The sequence below is a fragment of the Pseudorasbora parva genome, chromosome 12 (genome assembly GCF_024679245.1).
Source record: "Pseudorasbora parva isolate DD20220531a chromosome 12, ASM2467924v1, whole genome shotgun sequence".
NCBI classification, from domain to species: Eukaryota; Metazoa; Chordata; class Actinopteri; order Cypriniformes; family Gobionidae; genus Pseudorasbora; species Pseudorasbora parva.
The window spans coordinates 22,119,355-22,136,883 of record NC_090183.1 but is presented as its reverse complement, the minus strand read 5'-3'; the positions used below and the strand labels follow the sequence as shown (position 1 = coordinate 22,136,883).

Here is a 17,529-nt window from a genome sequence, read left to right as displayed (position 1 = left end):
TTCTTGTTTTTACACAAGAACGCCACTTCTGAGATTCATAAATCTAATTTCCATATTATAGACCTCTCATTGTCTGATGATTGTATTTGCATCAGTCTTAAATACAGGGTCATACACTGTATATACCAAACCCTTTCAGTCACAAATGGAATTTTGTATTTTTTATTTATTTTAAAAGATCAGTCTGTTAATTTCTGTTAATGTACAGCTCAGTAACTCCTGACATGCAAAAGTAAAAGCCTGTATGCACATCTTAATCAGAGACTAATAGACATGTGAAACATAAATATGCCCATTACTGCCATAAGTATTGCGAAGGGATTTTAGACTAGTCGATTGAGTATACATATTGTGCAAGATATCACATTGATAACAGTGTATTGATGATTGTGACATCATGAGTCACTGACCCAGTCAGCTGTTTCAAACAAGCAAACCTAATACTGCCTATGTTTCCAGCACCTTGTTTATAAATATAAAAGAATGAGAAATAATCAGATAGTAATCATGGTGTTTCCAGTCCTGAAGTATAAGTATTTACAAAATAGATTGAGATAATGTACAATCAATCAATGGCACGTTGTAAACAAAAAAAAAAATGTTTTTTTTTGTTTTGTTTTTACATCATTTACAAGTTGCTAAAATTCCACACACAGCAAGTATAAAGTGTAATGTAGCCTAGTATAATATTTTTAATGTGTAACAACAAAAAGGGAGAAAGGGTGAAAAGGGAGACATGATGAGAAAATGTGTACAATAACATTTTCAGGACTGCATATTATACCCAAAAATTTAGGCCTATATCAATACAGAATAAATCAGATGCTTGATTTTGTCATCACATTACATTCAATGTACTCACTTTGGAATAAGTGGAAATGTGCAATGGGTTGGGGTGTGGTGCTTGTAATTTTAGTATGCTCTAAAAATATGCCATTAAGACTTGTTTACCATTAAAAAATTCAAATACCAAATATGATCTCATCCCCTGGATGTGGAGACAAATTTTATAGTTTTCTGTGTTTTCATAGGTTCCTGTTTTATACCTGCACCATCTACATGTTTATTTGCAAGTTACCATCACATTTTGTACATTATAGAAAACCATGTAATTGTTGCATCTGCAGTTATTAACTGAATATTAAATATTTTAGTTTGAAAGAACAAGTGCAAGTTCCTTTAAGGCCATTAAGAAAATAATTCAGACAAGTCTTACAATATTATGCTTAAGCCTGTAAGTAACCTGAAATACTAATTGTTTGATACATTCATTTACAATGACAGGTTACATTCAGCCTCCTGCATTTTCACTCATTTTGAAGCGTGTACATGTCAGAAACAAACATCCCAACCTTACATTCCAAACACAGACTAGAGCATTGCCCTCATTTAAAATGGATTTCTTTTACAACAGGCAGTGTTATCAAGTTCAGGTTCCAGCTCTGATTACCTCTCCTCCATTCTTCTCATTTATCTCTCCTTACCTCTTTCCTTCACACGTCATACCATTAAATAGAAAGACGAACCTTCTCACCAAAATCCTTACGTATGCACCTACAAAAAGTCTCTTTTCTCTGCACTGTAACTCTGAATAGGGCATGCGCTGATGTTTTTCTTTCTCATCACATTCCAGTGCAAACTCGGCAAAATACACCGTGAACACCCAGTGCTAAAATATTCACATATGAGTTGGTGCAATTCAGTACCCATAATGCCATTCCAGTGAAATGTCCTTTGTGTCATAAAGAGCAGCATAAATGCGCTTTAAAAGTGCATAAATATTTCACCAGTGTATTTGAGATTTTTGTAACATTAGACCAGCACATTGTAGTTACTGTGTATTCAGAGGCACACATCATTTGAGGTTCAGTGCTACCTCATGGGGAGCTCTAGTTCCTGTTAAGTTTCTAAACAGCTTATGACAGGCTAGTTTTTGATTTCCAGTATCGATGGGTTGTGGTCCAGAATGGATAAAATGATCTTGTCCATGTATTGCCTGAGGCGGAAGTTTATATCCTCTTGTTCCTTGAGGGCTTCCATCAACTGTGGGGAATCAAAACAGTTTTAGAATAGTATTAGGCTGGTTGATTGAACAGGTCTCCAAAAACATAAAATTCATTATGAGCTTTAAGTTAAATGGAAAGGTCAACAAAAATGTAAAATGTTGACTGAAATGTGAGGGCTGTGTTAAATCAAGTTATGGTATGGTAAAAAAAAACAAAAAAAAAAAAAACAAAAAAAAAAAACCCAAAACATTTATTCCACACATTCTGCTTAATTTCTCCTTTTGTGTTTTCATAGCGATTCAGGTGTGGAATGACATGAGGGTGAGTAAATCACATTTTTCCTTTTCAGGTGAACTATTACGTGAATTTCCTCAAATTAATTTCATGCGTTTACAGTATATATATTGGAGAATGAGCCAGAAAACAAGTTACCAAAGTTGTCAGAAATGTTTCATATTGTTCTATTGTTCAGACATACACATATTAAGGTTGTGTTATATTTATAAACTCTCTAGGTAGGTCATGCACTTCTCTTACCTGGTCACGGGAGGCATGATCGATCTCCATGGCCAGAGACTGCGCTTTTGTCTGTGTGGCAAACAGGTTTTTGGCCTCATGGAGGCTTAGACTGAGAAGCTGACCATTTAGATCTTCATTCTGTTCTCTTAATTTCTGGTTCTCCTGTGATAGAAAAGAAAAGAGGATGGGGTTTACAATTACCCCAGAAAGAGGGTCCAAGTGTCATCTTGCTTTTCCTTTTTATTCTGGCCTAGTTGCAACTGAAACAAAATAAGTTGGTTAAACCAGCATTTGCTGGCAAACAGAAAGCAGTAATCTGCAGATGAAGAATCTGGATTGAGATGATTACGCAATTAATGTAGATAGGAAGAATTTTTCGATCGCATTCTTATAAGACTTAAACTAAATGTAATCCTACAAAATCTTTTTTTTCCACAATAATGCTACAGCATTAGCTATATTAGTTAATAGCACAATTAGTTCTAGCTCTGCATTTTGATTGGCCAAGCAGTGTCTAAGGGTGCTCATATGTCATATTGCCAAAATGTTTGGGACTTTAATGACATTCCATTCTTAATCCATAGGGTTACCTTAATCCTACCCTTAGCTGCTATAACAGCTCCAACTCTTCTGGGAAGGCTGTCCACAAGGTTTAGGAGTGTTTTCATGGGAATTTTTGAACATTCTTCTAGAAGCGCATTTGTAAGGTTAGCCACTGATGTTGGACGAGAAGCTAATTCTCGTCTCTGCTCCAATTCATCCTAATGGTGTCTTTATGGACCTTTCTTTGTGCACTGTGCGCAGTCATGAAACTGTACAAAATATATTGGTATGCTGAAGCTTTAAGAGTTTCTTTCACTGGAACCAAGGGGCCAAACCAACCCCTGAAAAACAACCCCTCCACCAAACTTTACACTTGACATAATACTGTCAGGCATGTACTGTTCTCCTTGCAACCACCAAACGCAGAATTGTCCATCAGATTGCCAGACAGTTAAGCGTGATTTATCACTCCAGAGAACATGTCTCCTCTCCTCTAAAGTCCAGTGGTGGCTTTGCATTGCAAAGCATTGCATGGGCTCGGCCAAGGAAACCCATTCACTAAAGCTCTCTTCACACTATTCTTGAGCTAAACTGAAGGCCACACTGATGGTTTGTAACGGCTGTAGCTACTGACTCTGTCGAAAGTCTCTGTGCACTGTGTGCCTCAGCATGCGCTGACCCCGCTCTGATTTTACGTAGCCTACCACTTTGAGGCTGAGTTGCTGTTGTTCCCAATTGCTTCCACTTTGTTAAAGTATCAATAACAGTTGACCGTGGGTTAGTGAGGAAATTTCACAAATGTACTTATTGCACAGGTGGGAATCTATCATGGTACCATGCTTGAATTAACTACTACTCTTGAGAGTGACTCATTCTTTCACAAATAGAAGCAGTCTGCATGCCTAGGTGCTTGATTTTATACACCTGTTGCCATGGAAGTGAACTGAACACCTGAATTCAAAGATTTGGAGGAGTGTCCCACTGTCCCAATACTTTTGGCAATCTATTGTATTTAGTATCGATCAGCTTTATTTATATAGCGCTTTTACGATGACGATTGTTTCAATGCGGCTTCACAGTGTTAAACAGGACAATATTGCAACAAAATTTGATTCGGCTGTACAGTCGTTCCGGAGAAAACAGTGATGTTATCAGCTAATTTTAATTGATCATATAGCGACAATGTTGGCAGATCCATATTATATAGTTTATAGAATTAAATAAGACCTAATTAATTAAATTTATTTTTATATGTAGTTGAATAACTTGGATCATAATTTTAATTTTAGTGTCCCCAACTGTGCAAGTCAAGCCAAAGTTGGCGACAGTGGCAAGGAACCAAAACTCCATCAGGGCATTATGGAAAAAAATAAACCTTGGGAGAAACCAGACTCAGTCGGGGTACCAGTTTTCCTCTGGCTTATTATCAAACAGTGTATGGTTATTATTCTGGCAACCTTACAGGTCAGAAATCATATTAGATCGGAATATTCTAAATTTCTGGGTATCATGCAAGAGTATAATAGCATTAGGATATTTTACTATTTATATCACTTAAGTCCACAGTATGTAAACAGAGTTTTGTTATTTTTAATGGGTGACGTGAGGACTGAGGAGTGTTTTTTTAAAGGTTGAAGCGTCAGTGGGGAGCTGGAAATTGAAGTGATGAGAAATTGTGATTCCACTTTAAGCACCAGGTGATATTAATCAGTAGGCATGATAATGTCTAGTTATCCTCTTCTTTTAACAGCAACATGGAACTACAAAATCTACAACCCACAAAAAAAAACTATATTAGATGTTAGGTGAGAAAACACGACAGCCTGGCAGATCTGAAAATAGACTTCTTGTGAATGAACACATTAGTGGTTAATGAGATGATATTAAGTCTGCACGGGAAATACAGTTTACCATCAGACTCGGAAAGAGTTGTGCCCGAGCAGACGCAAGCTGCTTGAGGTCAAAGGGCATGTCCTTGGAAACACTCCTCTGTATATACATACACCGTAAAAAAAAAAAAAAAGATAAGAGAAAGAAAAAGACAAAAGAAGTCATTTTGGAATTACTGTTTTCTATGGAAGCTTAACAAAATAAAATAAATAAATAAAAGATAACCAAGACTATTTATCTTGCAATTCAGACTTTTTTGGGCTTTATACCTAGTAATTATGAATTTATATCACAAATCTGAGAAAAGAAGTCAGAATTTTTATCTCAAATCAGAGTTCAAAGTTGCAATTATCTTTTATTTGTTTTGTTGTTGGTGGAAACAAGTTCTATAGTTTTCTGGTGTTTTTTTGTCTTTTCAGTTATAAAACAAGAAGTGGAGATTGCCTGAAAGGTATGAAGTTTACACCCTTTATAGGAAGAAATACTGTTAAGCTAAATTACATTTAAATTCAACAGCTTATAAACTAATAACTTTAAAAAAACCCACACACAAACGAATATAATTCCTTAAATTTGTTTTTATAATGATAGGCATAGTTTCAGTGTAAAATAATTTCTAACCATTACATTTTGTCAAAAAATCTGACTATGTGGGACTATTGTAGTCAAGGCCAAAGGAAATATACATGCTCCGAGATCAAGTTACCAGCTTTCCATCTCTCTCACCTGTTTAAGTCTCTTGACTTCCTGTTCCAACTCACTCTCACGTGTTCGATTGCTGTATTCTGATAGGCTAATGGAAGATCTACGAACACGCCCCATTCGTTCTGCCTCTAGCTTGTATACCTGGAGGTGCTCCAGCTCTCGCCGAAGGTCCTCAATCAGCTGAACAGAAATACAAAAGAAAATAAAGTTTTAAAAATAACTTCAAAAGCATTAAGCTACACTGTAAAAAAAGCTAAAACATTCTCCAAATGAAAATTGTCTTGATTTCTGTGAACTGATGCAACTTAATTCACTGAAATTCAATTCGGCCAACTGAAAAATGTAGATGTGATTAGTCACTTGAAAATGTTCAATTGGAGACCTGATTTTTTTTTTTTTTTTTTTACAGTGTACTGAACTAAGAACAATTTTCTTTTAAATGTAGTCAAGAGCAGGATTGCTGTGTAGTCTATAGACAGAATAAGTAATTCTGGACCAAATGAATCTATTAATTTGAATATACTAGTAATTCTCAATAGAATAGCTGTCTTTAACTCCTTCCCTGCCAGTTTTTTTTTTTTTAAATAAGTTGCCAGCCACTGCCAGCATTTTATGTTATCATTGTCACAATTTTCATGGCCCCCAGAATATATTCTGTCCTTTCTTTTGATATATTGCATGTTTAGATTTTGAACATGCAATATATCAAAAGAAAAAATAGACCCTCTGAGTTTAAACAAATGTTTTATTCTAGCTTTCTTTTTTAATCAGCACTTCAATGTGGGTAAGTTTCATAAAGTAACATTGAGCATTTTGCTAAAAGACTACATCCAGATCAGATTCAGAATAATGCTCAAAACACATATTGAGTAGATCAAGTCTATCAACACCCCCAACCACATAACAGTGAAAACTTGGAAAGCCGGAAAATTGCCAATGGCAGAGAAAGAGTTAAGTTTGTGTAAACATATCTCTTTGTTTGATTTGAATATGAGCACATTTAGACTATATTCATTGTTGTTTTACACAACTAAAGGCCAAGGCTCTGACACTCTTTTTCTATCTGTAAATATATTTGGGTGACAATATTCATTAAAAAAAAACTGGCCTAAAGATTAAGAAGAGCTTTTGACAATTTGCTGAATAATGTTATTGTGTTTAATTCACTGCCATTTTTACAATAGGCTCTAGATTTACTGTAGTGACCAGAAAAAAAAATTCCAATTATCTCAATCTTTAGATTTTTCTATAACTCATAAATTGCTATCATTGTATATGTAAAATATACTTAAACATGCTAAATTATAACAGTATTGTCATAGTTCTCAAATAATTATAACAGACATCTCTGTCTTTAATCAATTATTTAATATGCATTTAATATATTTTTTCCATGTGTCAGAAAATAATCACATTTTAGAACGTTCTTACCTCCTGCATGGTATCTCTTTCCTTCTGAAACTCATTTCTATTCTGTCGTAACTTGTCCATCATCTTCTTGTATAGATCCATCTCATCCTTTAACCGCAGACTCGTATCCTCCAGTTTATCTGTCATTCGCTGCCTCTCCTTTACAAACAGACAATTTAAGCAGGTGTACAGTCAGTTTGTACAGTCATTTATTTAAGATCCTTATTGGGTAATTGTTGTGAGATCGCTGAACAAAACATTTAAAAATAAGTCTAATTTAAAATAATAAGTTGGCATTTAGTTGGCAAACCCATTTTGCTCAAACTGATCAAATTCTATCCAACACACAAATTTTTTTTTTTTTTTTGGACCTCCTAAACCTGATAAGATAGTTTTCATCAGCTTGCAAGAGTTAAGCATTAGACAATTTAAAGAGTTTGCAAGAGTCTTCTTTTTCTTTCGGCTGTTCCCTTCAGGGGTAGCCACAGCCAATCATCTGCCTCCCTCAATTCCTATCCTCTGTATCCTCATATTCAGTACTGTAGACCGACTACCTTCATGTCCTCCTTCACTACTAGGTATGGCAAAAACTAAACATTTTCTTGACCGACCACCGAGCCTCATTAGCCGGTTGAAACCAGTTAACCAATTAGTTTAAAATATGCTGCACTATTTGAAATAACAGCCGTGAGCCGTGCCTGCAATTACGCAACTCGGTCGCATCTCTCTGCCGCTCTGCCTCCCGCTCTCACACATACACTGTCCCGGCGCCGCAGACTCCCTTCCACTCACGTCATTTTTTACAAATCCCCTACAGCGCGAAACATGAGTCCCGCAAACGCGGCGCCGAGGAGCTTGTTTGTAATCGGAGGCATACAGCTCCTTAGTTTCGAAATGGTTTGGTTACAAGGTGATCACGTTGAAAATAAAGGCATTTGTCAAGCGTTAGAAGCTCATTTAAAACATTGCCACGGCTCATTTAAGAAAATGATAGCTCCGAAGAGTTCGCTTTAGTTCGAGGTAGTGCTAACAATAATAAAGAAAGATGATGATCAACACCTTATGTGTTACCACTGAAATGTAGATATAATATATTTCCAAATGTAAGCCCATCTTATGCAGAATGCACGCTTCATACTGTCGTCTGCCCTGGCTCTAACCTCAAGTGTTTTAGCCTATAATAGACCAATTTAGAGAGAACTTTTTTTTTAACCGACAACTTTGATCGGTTAATGTTGATACGGTCAACCATCAGTCAAACGGTCATCGGTTAACATCACTATTCACTACATCCATAAACCTCCTCTTTGGTCTTCCTCTCGACCTCCTGCCTGGCAGCTCTAACCTTAGCATCCTTTTACTGATATATTCACTCTGCCTCCTCTGAACATGTCCAAACCATCTCAACCTGGCCTCTCTAACTTTGTCTCCAAAACATCTCACATGTGCTGTCCCTCTGATGTACTCATTCCTGATCCTATCCATCCTCGTCACTCCCAAAGAGAACCTCAAAATCTTCAGCTCTGCTACCTCTAGCTCTTCCTCCTGTCTTTTCCTCAGTGCAACCAAACAGCATCGCTGGTCTCACTACTGTCCTGTACACCTTTCTTTCATTCTTGCTGGTACACTTTTATCACACAACATACCTGACACTTTTCTCGCCCCATTCCAAACCTGTCTGCACACGCTTCTTCGCCTCTTTTCCACACTCCCCATTGCTCTGGACTGTTGACCCTAAGTACTTAAAATCCTGCACCTTCTTTACCTCTTCTCCCTGTAACCTCACTGTTCCACTTGGTTCTGTTTCATTCACACAAGGTATTCTGTCTTGCTGCGACTAACCTTCATTCCTCTTCTCTCCAGAGCAAACCTCCACCTCTCTAGACTTTCCTCCACCTGCTCCCTTCTCTCACTACAGATCACAATGTCATCCGCAAACATCATAGTCCATGGAGATTGCTGTCTGACTTTACCTGTCAGCCTGTCCATTACCACCGCAAACAAGAAGGGGCTCAGAGCCACCTTCACCGTGAAGTCCTCTGTCTCACCTATGGCACACCTTACCACTGTCCTACTGCTCTCATACATATCCTGTACCACTCTAACATACTTCTCTGCCACTCTGACCTCATACAATACCACAGCTTCTCTCTTGGCACTCTGTCATATGCTTTCTCTAAATCGACAAAGACACAATGCAGCTCTTTCTGACCCTCTCTATACTTATCCATTAACATTCTCAAAGCAAATAATGCATCTTTAGTGCTCTTTCTTGGCATGAAACCATACTGCTGCTCACCAATTTCCACTTCTCCCCTTAGCCTTGCTTCCACTACTCTTTCCCACAACTTCATGGTATGGCTCATCAGCTTAATACCTCTGCAGTTTCCACAACTCTGCACATATCACTTGTTCTTAAAGGGATCCCATGGTGTTGAGACTTGTATGGCTTAATATAACATAAATGATGTCTCTTACTGAATTATGTGGTAGAAAACCCATGAAAGATCTACGTTATTTAAAAAATCGATTTTATATTTGGACCATGGGCGGCGCCATTTTGTTTGCGTTCTAGGTTGATGACGTAGAGTGGTTGAACTCCTCAATCAGCTGGCGTTACCCGTAGCTATTTTTACCACAACGCAACTCGAAAATTGTTTCAGAGTTAAACAAAACAAATGAATTGCTTTGTAATTGTACTTAAAACACACTCAAACATACATGTGCACACAAACTCACCTACACAAGTCACAAACAGATCGGCGGGCGCGCACACACACACACCCCTGACTGCTCTGTCTCAATCGCATGCATCATCACCAAAACATCCTGCCTCTCTTCCTCACGTTACTTTATCCCATCGTCCTACCTAGATATTTCCCTCTGCTGGTCACATTAGGCATTATAGTTAATCTACTATCAACAGTCTATCTAGGGAACAGGATGTGTTGAACAGGATATCAACACAGGGAATAGATTGAGGGTTATGTATGCGCGCGCAGTGCGTGCGTGTGTGTGTGTGTTCGCGCCGATCTGTTGGGGTGTGTGTGTGTGTTCGCGCCGATCTGTTGGGGTGTGTGTGTGTGTGTGTGTGTGTGTGTTCGCGCCGATCTGTTGGGGTGTGTGTGAGTCTGTGTGAGAGAGAGAGTTTGTGTGCACATGTATGTTTGAGTGCGTGAAGTCGGACAGCTGTTTGTAAATCGGCTGTACACTCGTTATTGCGGTGGAACGTGAGACTGAATGACTGCACTCGAACACTATGGTGTCGGACAACACTACAAATGTCCGTCCCTTCAAATAATGCCCTATTTAAGGGTATAGGGTCGATTTCAGATTCAGCCCCTGTCGTGGAGACTGAGCAGCCCAACATCTCGATTGAGACAGAGCCTGTCGTGTGCGCGCCCGCCGATCTGTTTGTGACTTGTGTAGGTAAGTTTGTGTGCACATGTATGTTTGAGTGTGTTTTAAGTATAATTACAAAGGAATTCATTGGTTTTGTTTAACTCTGAAACAATTTTCGAGTTGCGTTGTGGTAAAAATAGCTACGGGTAATGCCAGCTGATTGAGGAGTTCAACCACTCTACGTCATCAACCTAGAACGCAAACAAAATGGCGCCGCCCATGGTCCAAATATAAAATCGATTTTTAAAATAACGTAGATCTTTCATGGGTTTTCTACTACATAATTCAGTAAGAGACATCATTTATGTTATATTAAGCCATACAAGTCTCAACACCAGGGGATCCCTTTAAAAATTGGCACCAAAACACGTCCCCTCTATTACTTGGGCATCCTCTCACTCTCTAAAACCTCATTGAACAACCTAGTTAAAACTCTACTGCTATTTCTCCTAGACACGTCCATACCCCCACTGGTATGTCATCAGGACCAACTGCCTTTCCTCTCTTCATCCTTTTCAAAGCTCTCCTAACTTCACTCTTGCTTATACTTTCTACTCCCTGGTCAACAATATTTGCCTCAACAACTTCTCGCTGTCATTTTCCTCATTCATTAGTTCCTCAAAGTACTCCTTCCATCTTTCCCTCACCCTCCTGTCACCTGTCAAAACATTTCCATCTCTATCTTTAATCACTCTAACCTGCTGCACATCCTTTCAATCTCTATCCCTCTGCCTCAATGCACGTCCCTCTCACCTTCCTTACTATATAACATTGCATACATGTCCTCATACGCTTTCTGTTTAGTCTTTGTCACCTCTATCTTAACCTCACGCTGCATCACCCTATATTCCTGTCTACTTTGGTCCGTCCTCTCACTGTCCCACTTCTTCCTAGCTAACCTCTTCCTCTGGATACTCTCCTGGACTTCCTCATTCCACCACCAAGTCTCCTCGTCTTCTTTCCTCCTTCTAGATGACACACCTAGCACCTTTCTACCCGTCTCCCTGATCACTTTGGCTGTATTAGTCCAGTCATCTGGAAGCCCTTTTTGGCCACCTAAAGTTTGTCTCAACTCCTCCCTGAAAACCACACAGCACTCTTCCTTTTCCAACTTCCACCACTTTGTCTTCTGCTCTGCCTTTACTCTCTTCATATTCCTCACCACCAGAGTCATCTTACACACCACCATCCTATATGCTGTCATATACATATGCTGTCTAGCTACACTCTGACCTACCACTACTTTACAATCGCTAATTTTCATCAGATCACAGCGATCACAGATTGCCTCTTCTGAAAGTATGTGTATGTTTGAAGTATGTGTATGTGTTTGAAGTATGTGTATGTGTTTGAAGTATGTGTATGTGTATGAAGTATGTGTTTGAATCATGTGTTCAAAGAGTTTGCAAGAGTAAGACTAAATATTTAAAGGTACACAGTGTCACTTTTGGTCCTCTAGTTGTTAAAAAAACAAAAGTGCATGCATTTTATGGAAGAACTTGTTTTTTTTAAGCTTCTGCTCTCCGTGACTGTGTGATAGAAAATAGTTTCCTCTCATAACTAAAAATCCTACTGCTCATTTAAAACATTCACTACAAGACTTAAAGGACAACTCCGGTGAATGTTTAAGTTTATCTTGATCGTTATATCTTTGTGAGTACAGTCTATAGAAAAAAAGAACCAGATTGGTACTTGCAACATGGAGCTATTACAGTTAACTCCTGTCATTGTCACTTGTACTGCATGCTACATGTTTAGCATATCTAGCTCCCTTGGCGAACAGGGCTTCACATGTGATACATATAAGGAATTAATCAGGCTGACGTTGAAGATTTCAGATTAATCAAACATTACTTAGAATGATAAATTCTTTATAAGTATCTTTCATTGTCAGTTTGGTAATAATGAATTAACATGTTAAATAATGAAGTCGTATGTCTCAAAGTTTTACTGAACAATAACAAATAATTAGAACAGTTCTAATCATTAGGGCATGTTATAGTCCAGATTAAAACATAAAAATGTTTAAGTGTGAAAATAAATAGCCTATTAAGTCTTTAAGTAATAAGTTTTTGGTACTGTGATGAACAACATTGAGATTACACAAAACGAATGGCTGTTTTAAAAACTACATGCGTTTCTTGTTTGTTTGCAGGTTTCCGGGGTAATTGCTGCATTCTGCAGTTCATCAGCGCCCTCCGCTGTCACTGAGCGGCACTTCAGCAGCGCTTCTGCTTCACTCGTTCATGTGCTTCTCATTTACACCTGAGCGCGTGTCCCTTTGACGCAAAATACAGCGGCGTTGAGCATTTATAACGTTTATGGGCAAAGTATTCTTGAGTGCATTATTAAAAAAATATATAAATTGTTAATAAATTATTATTTACAATATTTTAAAGTGCCCACAATAACAATATCGTGCATTTTCATTATCGTGATAAATCGCATTATCGATCAAATCGGCACATGTCTAGTTGGCATTAGTGGAATTGCATTGGCATGGCTTAAATCAAACTTATCTGACCGTTATCAGTTTGTAGCAGTAAATGAAGAGATGTCATACTGATCACAAGTTCAGTATGGGGTACCACAAGGCTCAGCGTTAGGACCGTTGCTTTTCACCCTGTATATGCTACCACTGGGAGATATCATTAGGAAGTATGCCGTTAGTTTTCATAGTTATGCTGACGATACTCAGCTCTATATTTCTTCACGCTCTGATGAAACTTACCAATTCACAAGATTAACGGAATGCATAGCTGATATAAAAAAAAATGGATGAATAGTAATCTCCTGCAACTTAATTCAGATGAAACTGAATGTTTAATTATTGGACAGAAAAGCTCCACAAGTAGTAACCTAGAATACTGTCTAACACTTAATGACTGCTCAGTCAAGCCCTCATCATCAGTGAGGAACCTGGGTGTGCTCTTTGATACCAATTTCTCATTTTGGAAGCCACGTTTCTAGCATCTGTAAAACTGCATCCTACCATCTTAAAAATATATATCTAAATTACGGCACATGCTCTCAATGCAAAATGCTGAACAGTTAGTACATGCGTTCATGAGCTCAAGGCTAGATTATTGTAATGCTCTACTGGGTGGTTGCCCTGCTCGCTTAATAAACAAACTCCAGCTAGTCCAAAAAGCAGCAGCTCGAGTTCATACTAGAACCAGGAAGTATGATCATATTAGTCCAGTTCTGTCAACACTGCACTGGCTCCCTATTAAACATCGCATACATTTTAAAATCTTGTTATAACTTACAAAGCACTAAATGGTTTAGCTCCTTAGTACTTAAGCGAGCTCTTAACACATTATACTCCATCACGTCTATTGCAGTCTCAAAGCTCTGGCCAGTTGATAATACCTAGAATATCTAAGTCAACTGCAGGCGGCCGATCCTTTTCCTATTTAGCCCCTAAACTCTGGAATAGTCTTCCTAGCATTGTTCGGGAAGCAGACACACTCTGTCCGTTTAAATCTAGACTAAAAACACATCTCTTTACTATGGCATACACATAGAACATTTTTAACTTTCATTATTCAAATTAATTGACTGATTGTTAGGCTGCATTAACTAGGTCAGCTGGAACTGGGAACACTTCCCATAACACCTGATGTACTCGTTACGTCATAAAAAGAGTGGCATCTATGCCAATGTTAGTCTCTCTGTTTATCCCGAGGTTTACTGCAGTCGGCCGGATCCAGGCCGTGTCCGGATCAGATGGTGGACCTGCGTCTGGACATGACCAGCTCATCCTGGAGTGTCTGCTGAGACCGTGTCAATTGGTGTCTCCTCTGTCATGCTCAATAAACCCGTCACCGGCGCACTAACTCCGATCTTTCAAGTATTCATACTCTTGTGTAATCAACGCACCATCCTAAATAAACCCGTCTCTTGCGTGATACCCAGAAATGTTGAATATTCCGATCTCATATGATTTCTGATCTGTAAGGTTGCCAGAATAATAATTAAACACTGTTTAATAATAGGCCAGAGAAGAACTGGCACCATAACGGAGCCATGTTTCTCCCAAGGTTTATTTTACTCCATCATGCCCTGATGGAGTTTTGGTTCCTTGCCACTGTTGCCTTTGGCTTGGCTTGCTCAGTTGGGAACACTAAAATTATGATCCAAGTTATTCAACAAAATCTACAAATAAAATTAGTTAATTAGGTCTTATTTAATTCTATAAACTATAATACTGATCTGCCAACATTGTTGCTAAATGATACATTTAAATAAGCTGATAATATCACTGTTTTCTCCAGAACAACTGTACAGCCAAATTAAATTTTGTTGCAATATTGTCCTGTTTAACACTGCGAAGCTGCTTTGAAACAATCGTCATTGTATAAGCGCTATATAAATAAAGTTGATTGATTGATTGACACACCCACCGCTAGCCAAGCTTAGTGACAAAATAATGTCAACATTTTCCTATTTACATGTTGTGATGTGTATAGTTACATTGTGTACTAAAACCGACAGTAAATGAATAGTTGCGATTTTCTAGACCGATATGGCTAGGAACTACACTCTAGTTCCTGCGTGATAATCAAGGTACTTTTCTGCCGTACCATGGGTGCAGTGGCACAAAGATATCACGCAGTGCCTGAAAATAGGCTAACTTCCATCAACATAACCAACATGACAACCTGATTGCACAGAGTGTGCTAGGGACTATTTTTAGGCACTGCGTAATATTGCGCCTGCTTCACCCATGGTACGGCAGAAAATTTCCTGGATTATTAGTGGAGATATAGGACAATGGTATGTATGGATTTAACTCTGGGAGATACACTCAAAAAGTCGGCATGTTCCTTTAAATAAAGCATTTATTCATCCTCATTTACATTTCCTTCAACCTAAATAAAAATGTATTCCATGTATTCCAGCAGCCATGTCACCCTGTAGCCCAAGACTGGTTTCCCACTGAAGCTAAGCAGGGTTGAGCCTGGTCAGTACCTGGATGGGAGACCAACTGGGAAAACCAGGTTGCTGCTGGTAGAGGTGTTAGTGAGGCCAGCAGGGGGCGCTCACCCTGTGGTCTGTGTGGGTCTTAACACCCCAGTATAGTGATGGGGACACTATACTGTCAAAGAGCACCGTCTTTCGGATGAGACGTTAAACCGAGGTCCTGACTCTCTGTGGTCATTAAAAATGACCCATGGCACTTCTCGTAAAAAGAGTAGGGGGGTAACCCCGGTGTCCTGGCCAAATTCCCTTAATTGGCCCTTACCAATCATGGCCTCCTAATAATCCCCATCCACTGAATTGGCTCTATCACCCTCTCTCCTCTCCACCTTTCGCTGGTGTGTGGTGAGCGCACTGGCGCCGTTGTACTGTGGCTGCCGTCGCATCATCCAAGTGGATGCTGCACACTGGTGGTGGTTGAGGAGAGACCCCTGACATGAGTGTGAAGCTTTTTGGGTGTACAGCTGTACATTTGAAAGCGCTATATAAATGCCTCATGTATTCAGTTTATTCCATTTAAACTTGAAGTCAGCTAATGTATAGTAACATGGTCCCACCTCATCCAGTTTCTCTGTCTGGGATTTAAGTCTGTTCATATTCAATGCCATCTCTCCATTTTCCTCCTCTAGCTGATGTACTCTGCCGGTGGAAAAAAGAAAAGATTTGTTTTTAAAACACAAAGTTCATTTTTGCTACCCTATAGTATAGTAAAATAGTTCATTTCTATTTTAAGCACACTACTGGTTAATGGTTTGAAATAATTACGTTTTTTTTTTATGTTTTTGAAAACAAATGTTTTAAGAAATACAGTAAAAACTGTAATATTGTGAAATATTACATTTGAAAATTATTAAACAAATGTAAAAATAAATAAACCATTTAAAATGTTAAACCATTTTTCTATTTAATATAATTTTATATTATAATTGTAATTGTAAGTATAATTTATTCCAGTGTTACGGGCCCTGTTGTAATGTCTGGGATGAGAGGGACACGTAACAGAGGATAGAAAAAGGATAGAAAACGCCTAGAATGTTTTTTAACAATAATTTATTTAACAAAGTTTTACACACAAAATAAAAGATAAAGAGAGATGGGGAGTCCAATAACTGTAGATAAGATACACTGTAAAAAAAAAACGGAAAATGTACTGGTAATTTTCTGCCAGTACATTATCCAGTAATTTTATGGAAATTACTATTTTTATTATATCTATTGTAATAATATTTCACAATATTACTTTTTTTTAACATATATTTAATCAAATAAATGTGCCCTTTGGGCATAAAATAATTTTTCAAACTTTTGACCTGTAGTGTAACTTATATAAATGTATCTTATTTTAAAAATGTTTGGATATTTTTACTGAAACAACATTGCTTACGAAAACTAACTGCAGTTTTTGTCAGAGCTATACAACTCACACTGTGACACAATGTTATTTTTGTCTCTCACCGATTTGTAAGCAGCTCTATCTGTGTGTTTTTGTCTTTCTCCAGTCGACTGTAGGCCTCTCTGTGTCTTCTGAGCTCCTCCTCCATCATGCTCTCCGCTCTGGTCTCCTGGTCTTTTAGCTGCTCCTCCAACTCGTGAATCCTGTTGAAGTACAGTCCTCATCACTGACATGAATCTTTGTCAGACCTGCTGAGAACCACTTTGACCTTTTAGAATTTAGCAAATGTAAAACTCTTGCTAGGACTATTTTTATAGAACGTTTTGCTATTGGAAAGAATGGTTCCAATGAAATGAATTTGTGTGGTTTGATGGATCTCGAATAGCAACTTACCTGTGGACCAACTGTATGTTTTCCTGTTTCAGTTTAGACTTCACATCCCCGTTCATCAGAATCTCATTTTCCAGCTCTGTCACTTTCTTGTCCAAGTAACTCACCTGAGTAGGAAACAACAATAAATGTAAGTCTACAACCTTGTAAATCTTAAAATGTAATCTCACTCTAAAATCACTGGCCGAAACATGACCATGAAAAGTTTTGCAACAACAGTGCAGGTTAAAGGTTTAAAACTGTTTATGTGTATAAAACTGTATTGGTCCTACTTTAAATACATGGAAG

The 17,529-nt window shown here is 38.1% G+C and overlaps 1 protein-coding gene across 3 annotated transcripts in view; it reads right to left on the bottom strand.

Annotated features, from left to right (window-relative positions):
- Positions 1 to 146: 146 nt before the first annotated feature.
- rab11fip4b (RAB11 family interacting protein 4 (class II) b) overlaps positions 147 to 17,529 on the bottom strand; it is a 47,224-nt gene continuing 29,841 nt past the window's right edge. Inside the window, exons 7-15 of one of the 3 annotated variants that reach the window (XR_010908604.1) lie at positions 17,245 to 17,348; positions 16,914 to 17,054; positions 16,016 to 16,097; positions 7,095 to 7,232; positions 5,685 to 5,843; positions 4,980 to 5,057; positions 2,544 to 2,687; positions 952 to 2,043; positions 147 to 920 (exon numbers count right to left, since the gene is read on the bottom strand). Coding sequence is in view for 2 of the 3 variants with exons in the window: in XM_067459481.1 (XP_067315582.1) it covers positions 1,927 to 2,043; positions 2,544 to 2,687; positions 4,980 to 5,057; positions 5,685 to 5,843; positions 7,095 to 7,232; positions 16,016 to 16,097; positions 16,914 to 17,054; positions 17,245 to 17,348 (963 nt within the window). In the remaining variant the exon portion in view is untranslated. Of the gene's footprint in view, positions 2,044 to 2,543; positions 2,688 to 4,979; positions 5,058 to 5,684; positions 5,844 to 7,094; positions 7,233 to 16,015; positions 16,098 to 16,913; positions 17,055 to 17,244; positions 17,349 to 17,529 lie in introns of all 3 variants that reach the window. The other 2 variants (XM_067459481.1, XM_067459482.1) reach the window with 2 other exon arrangements.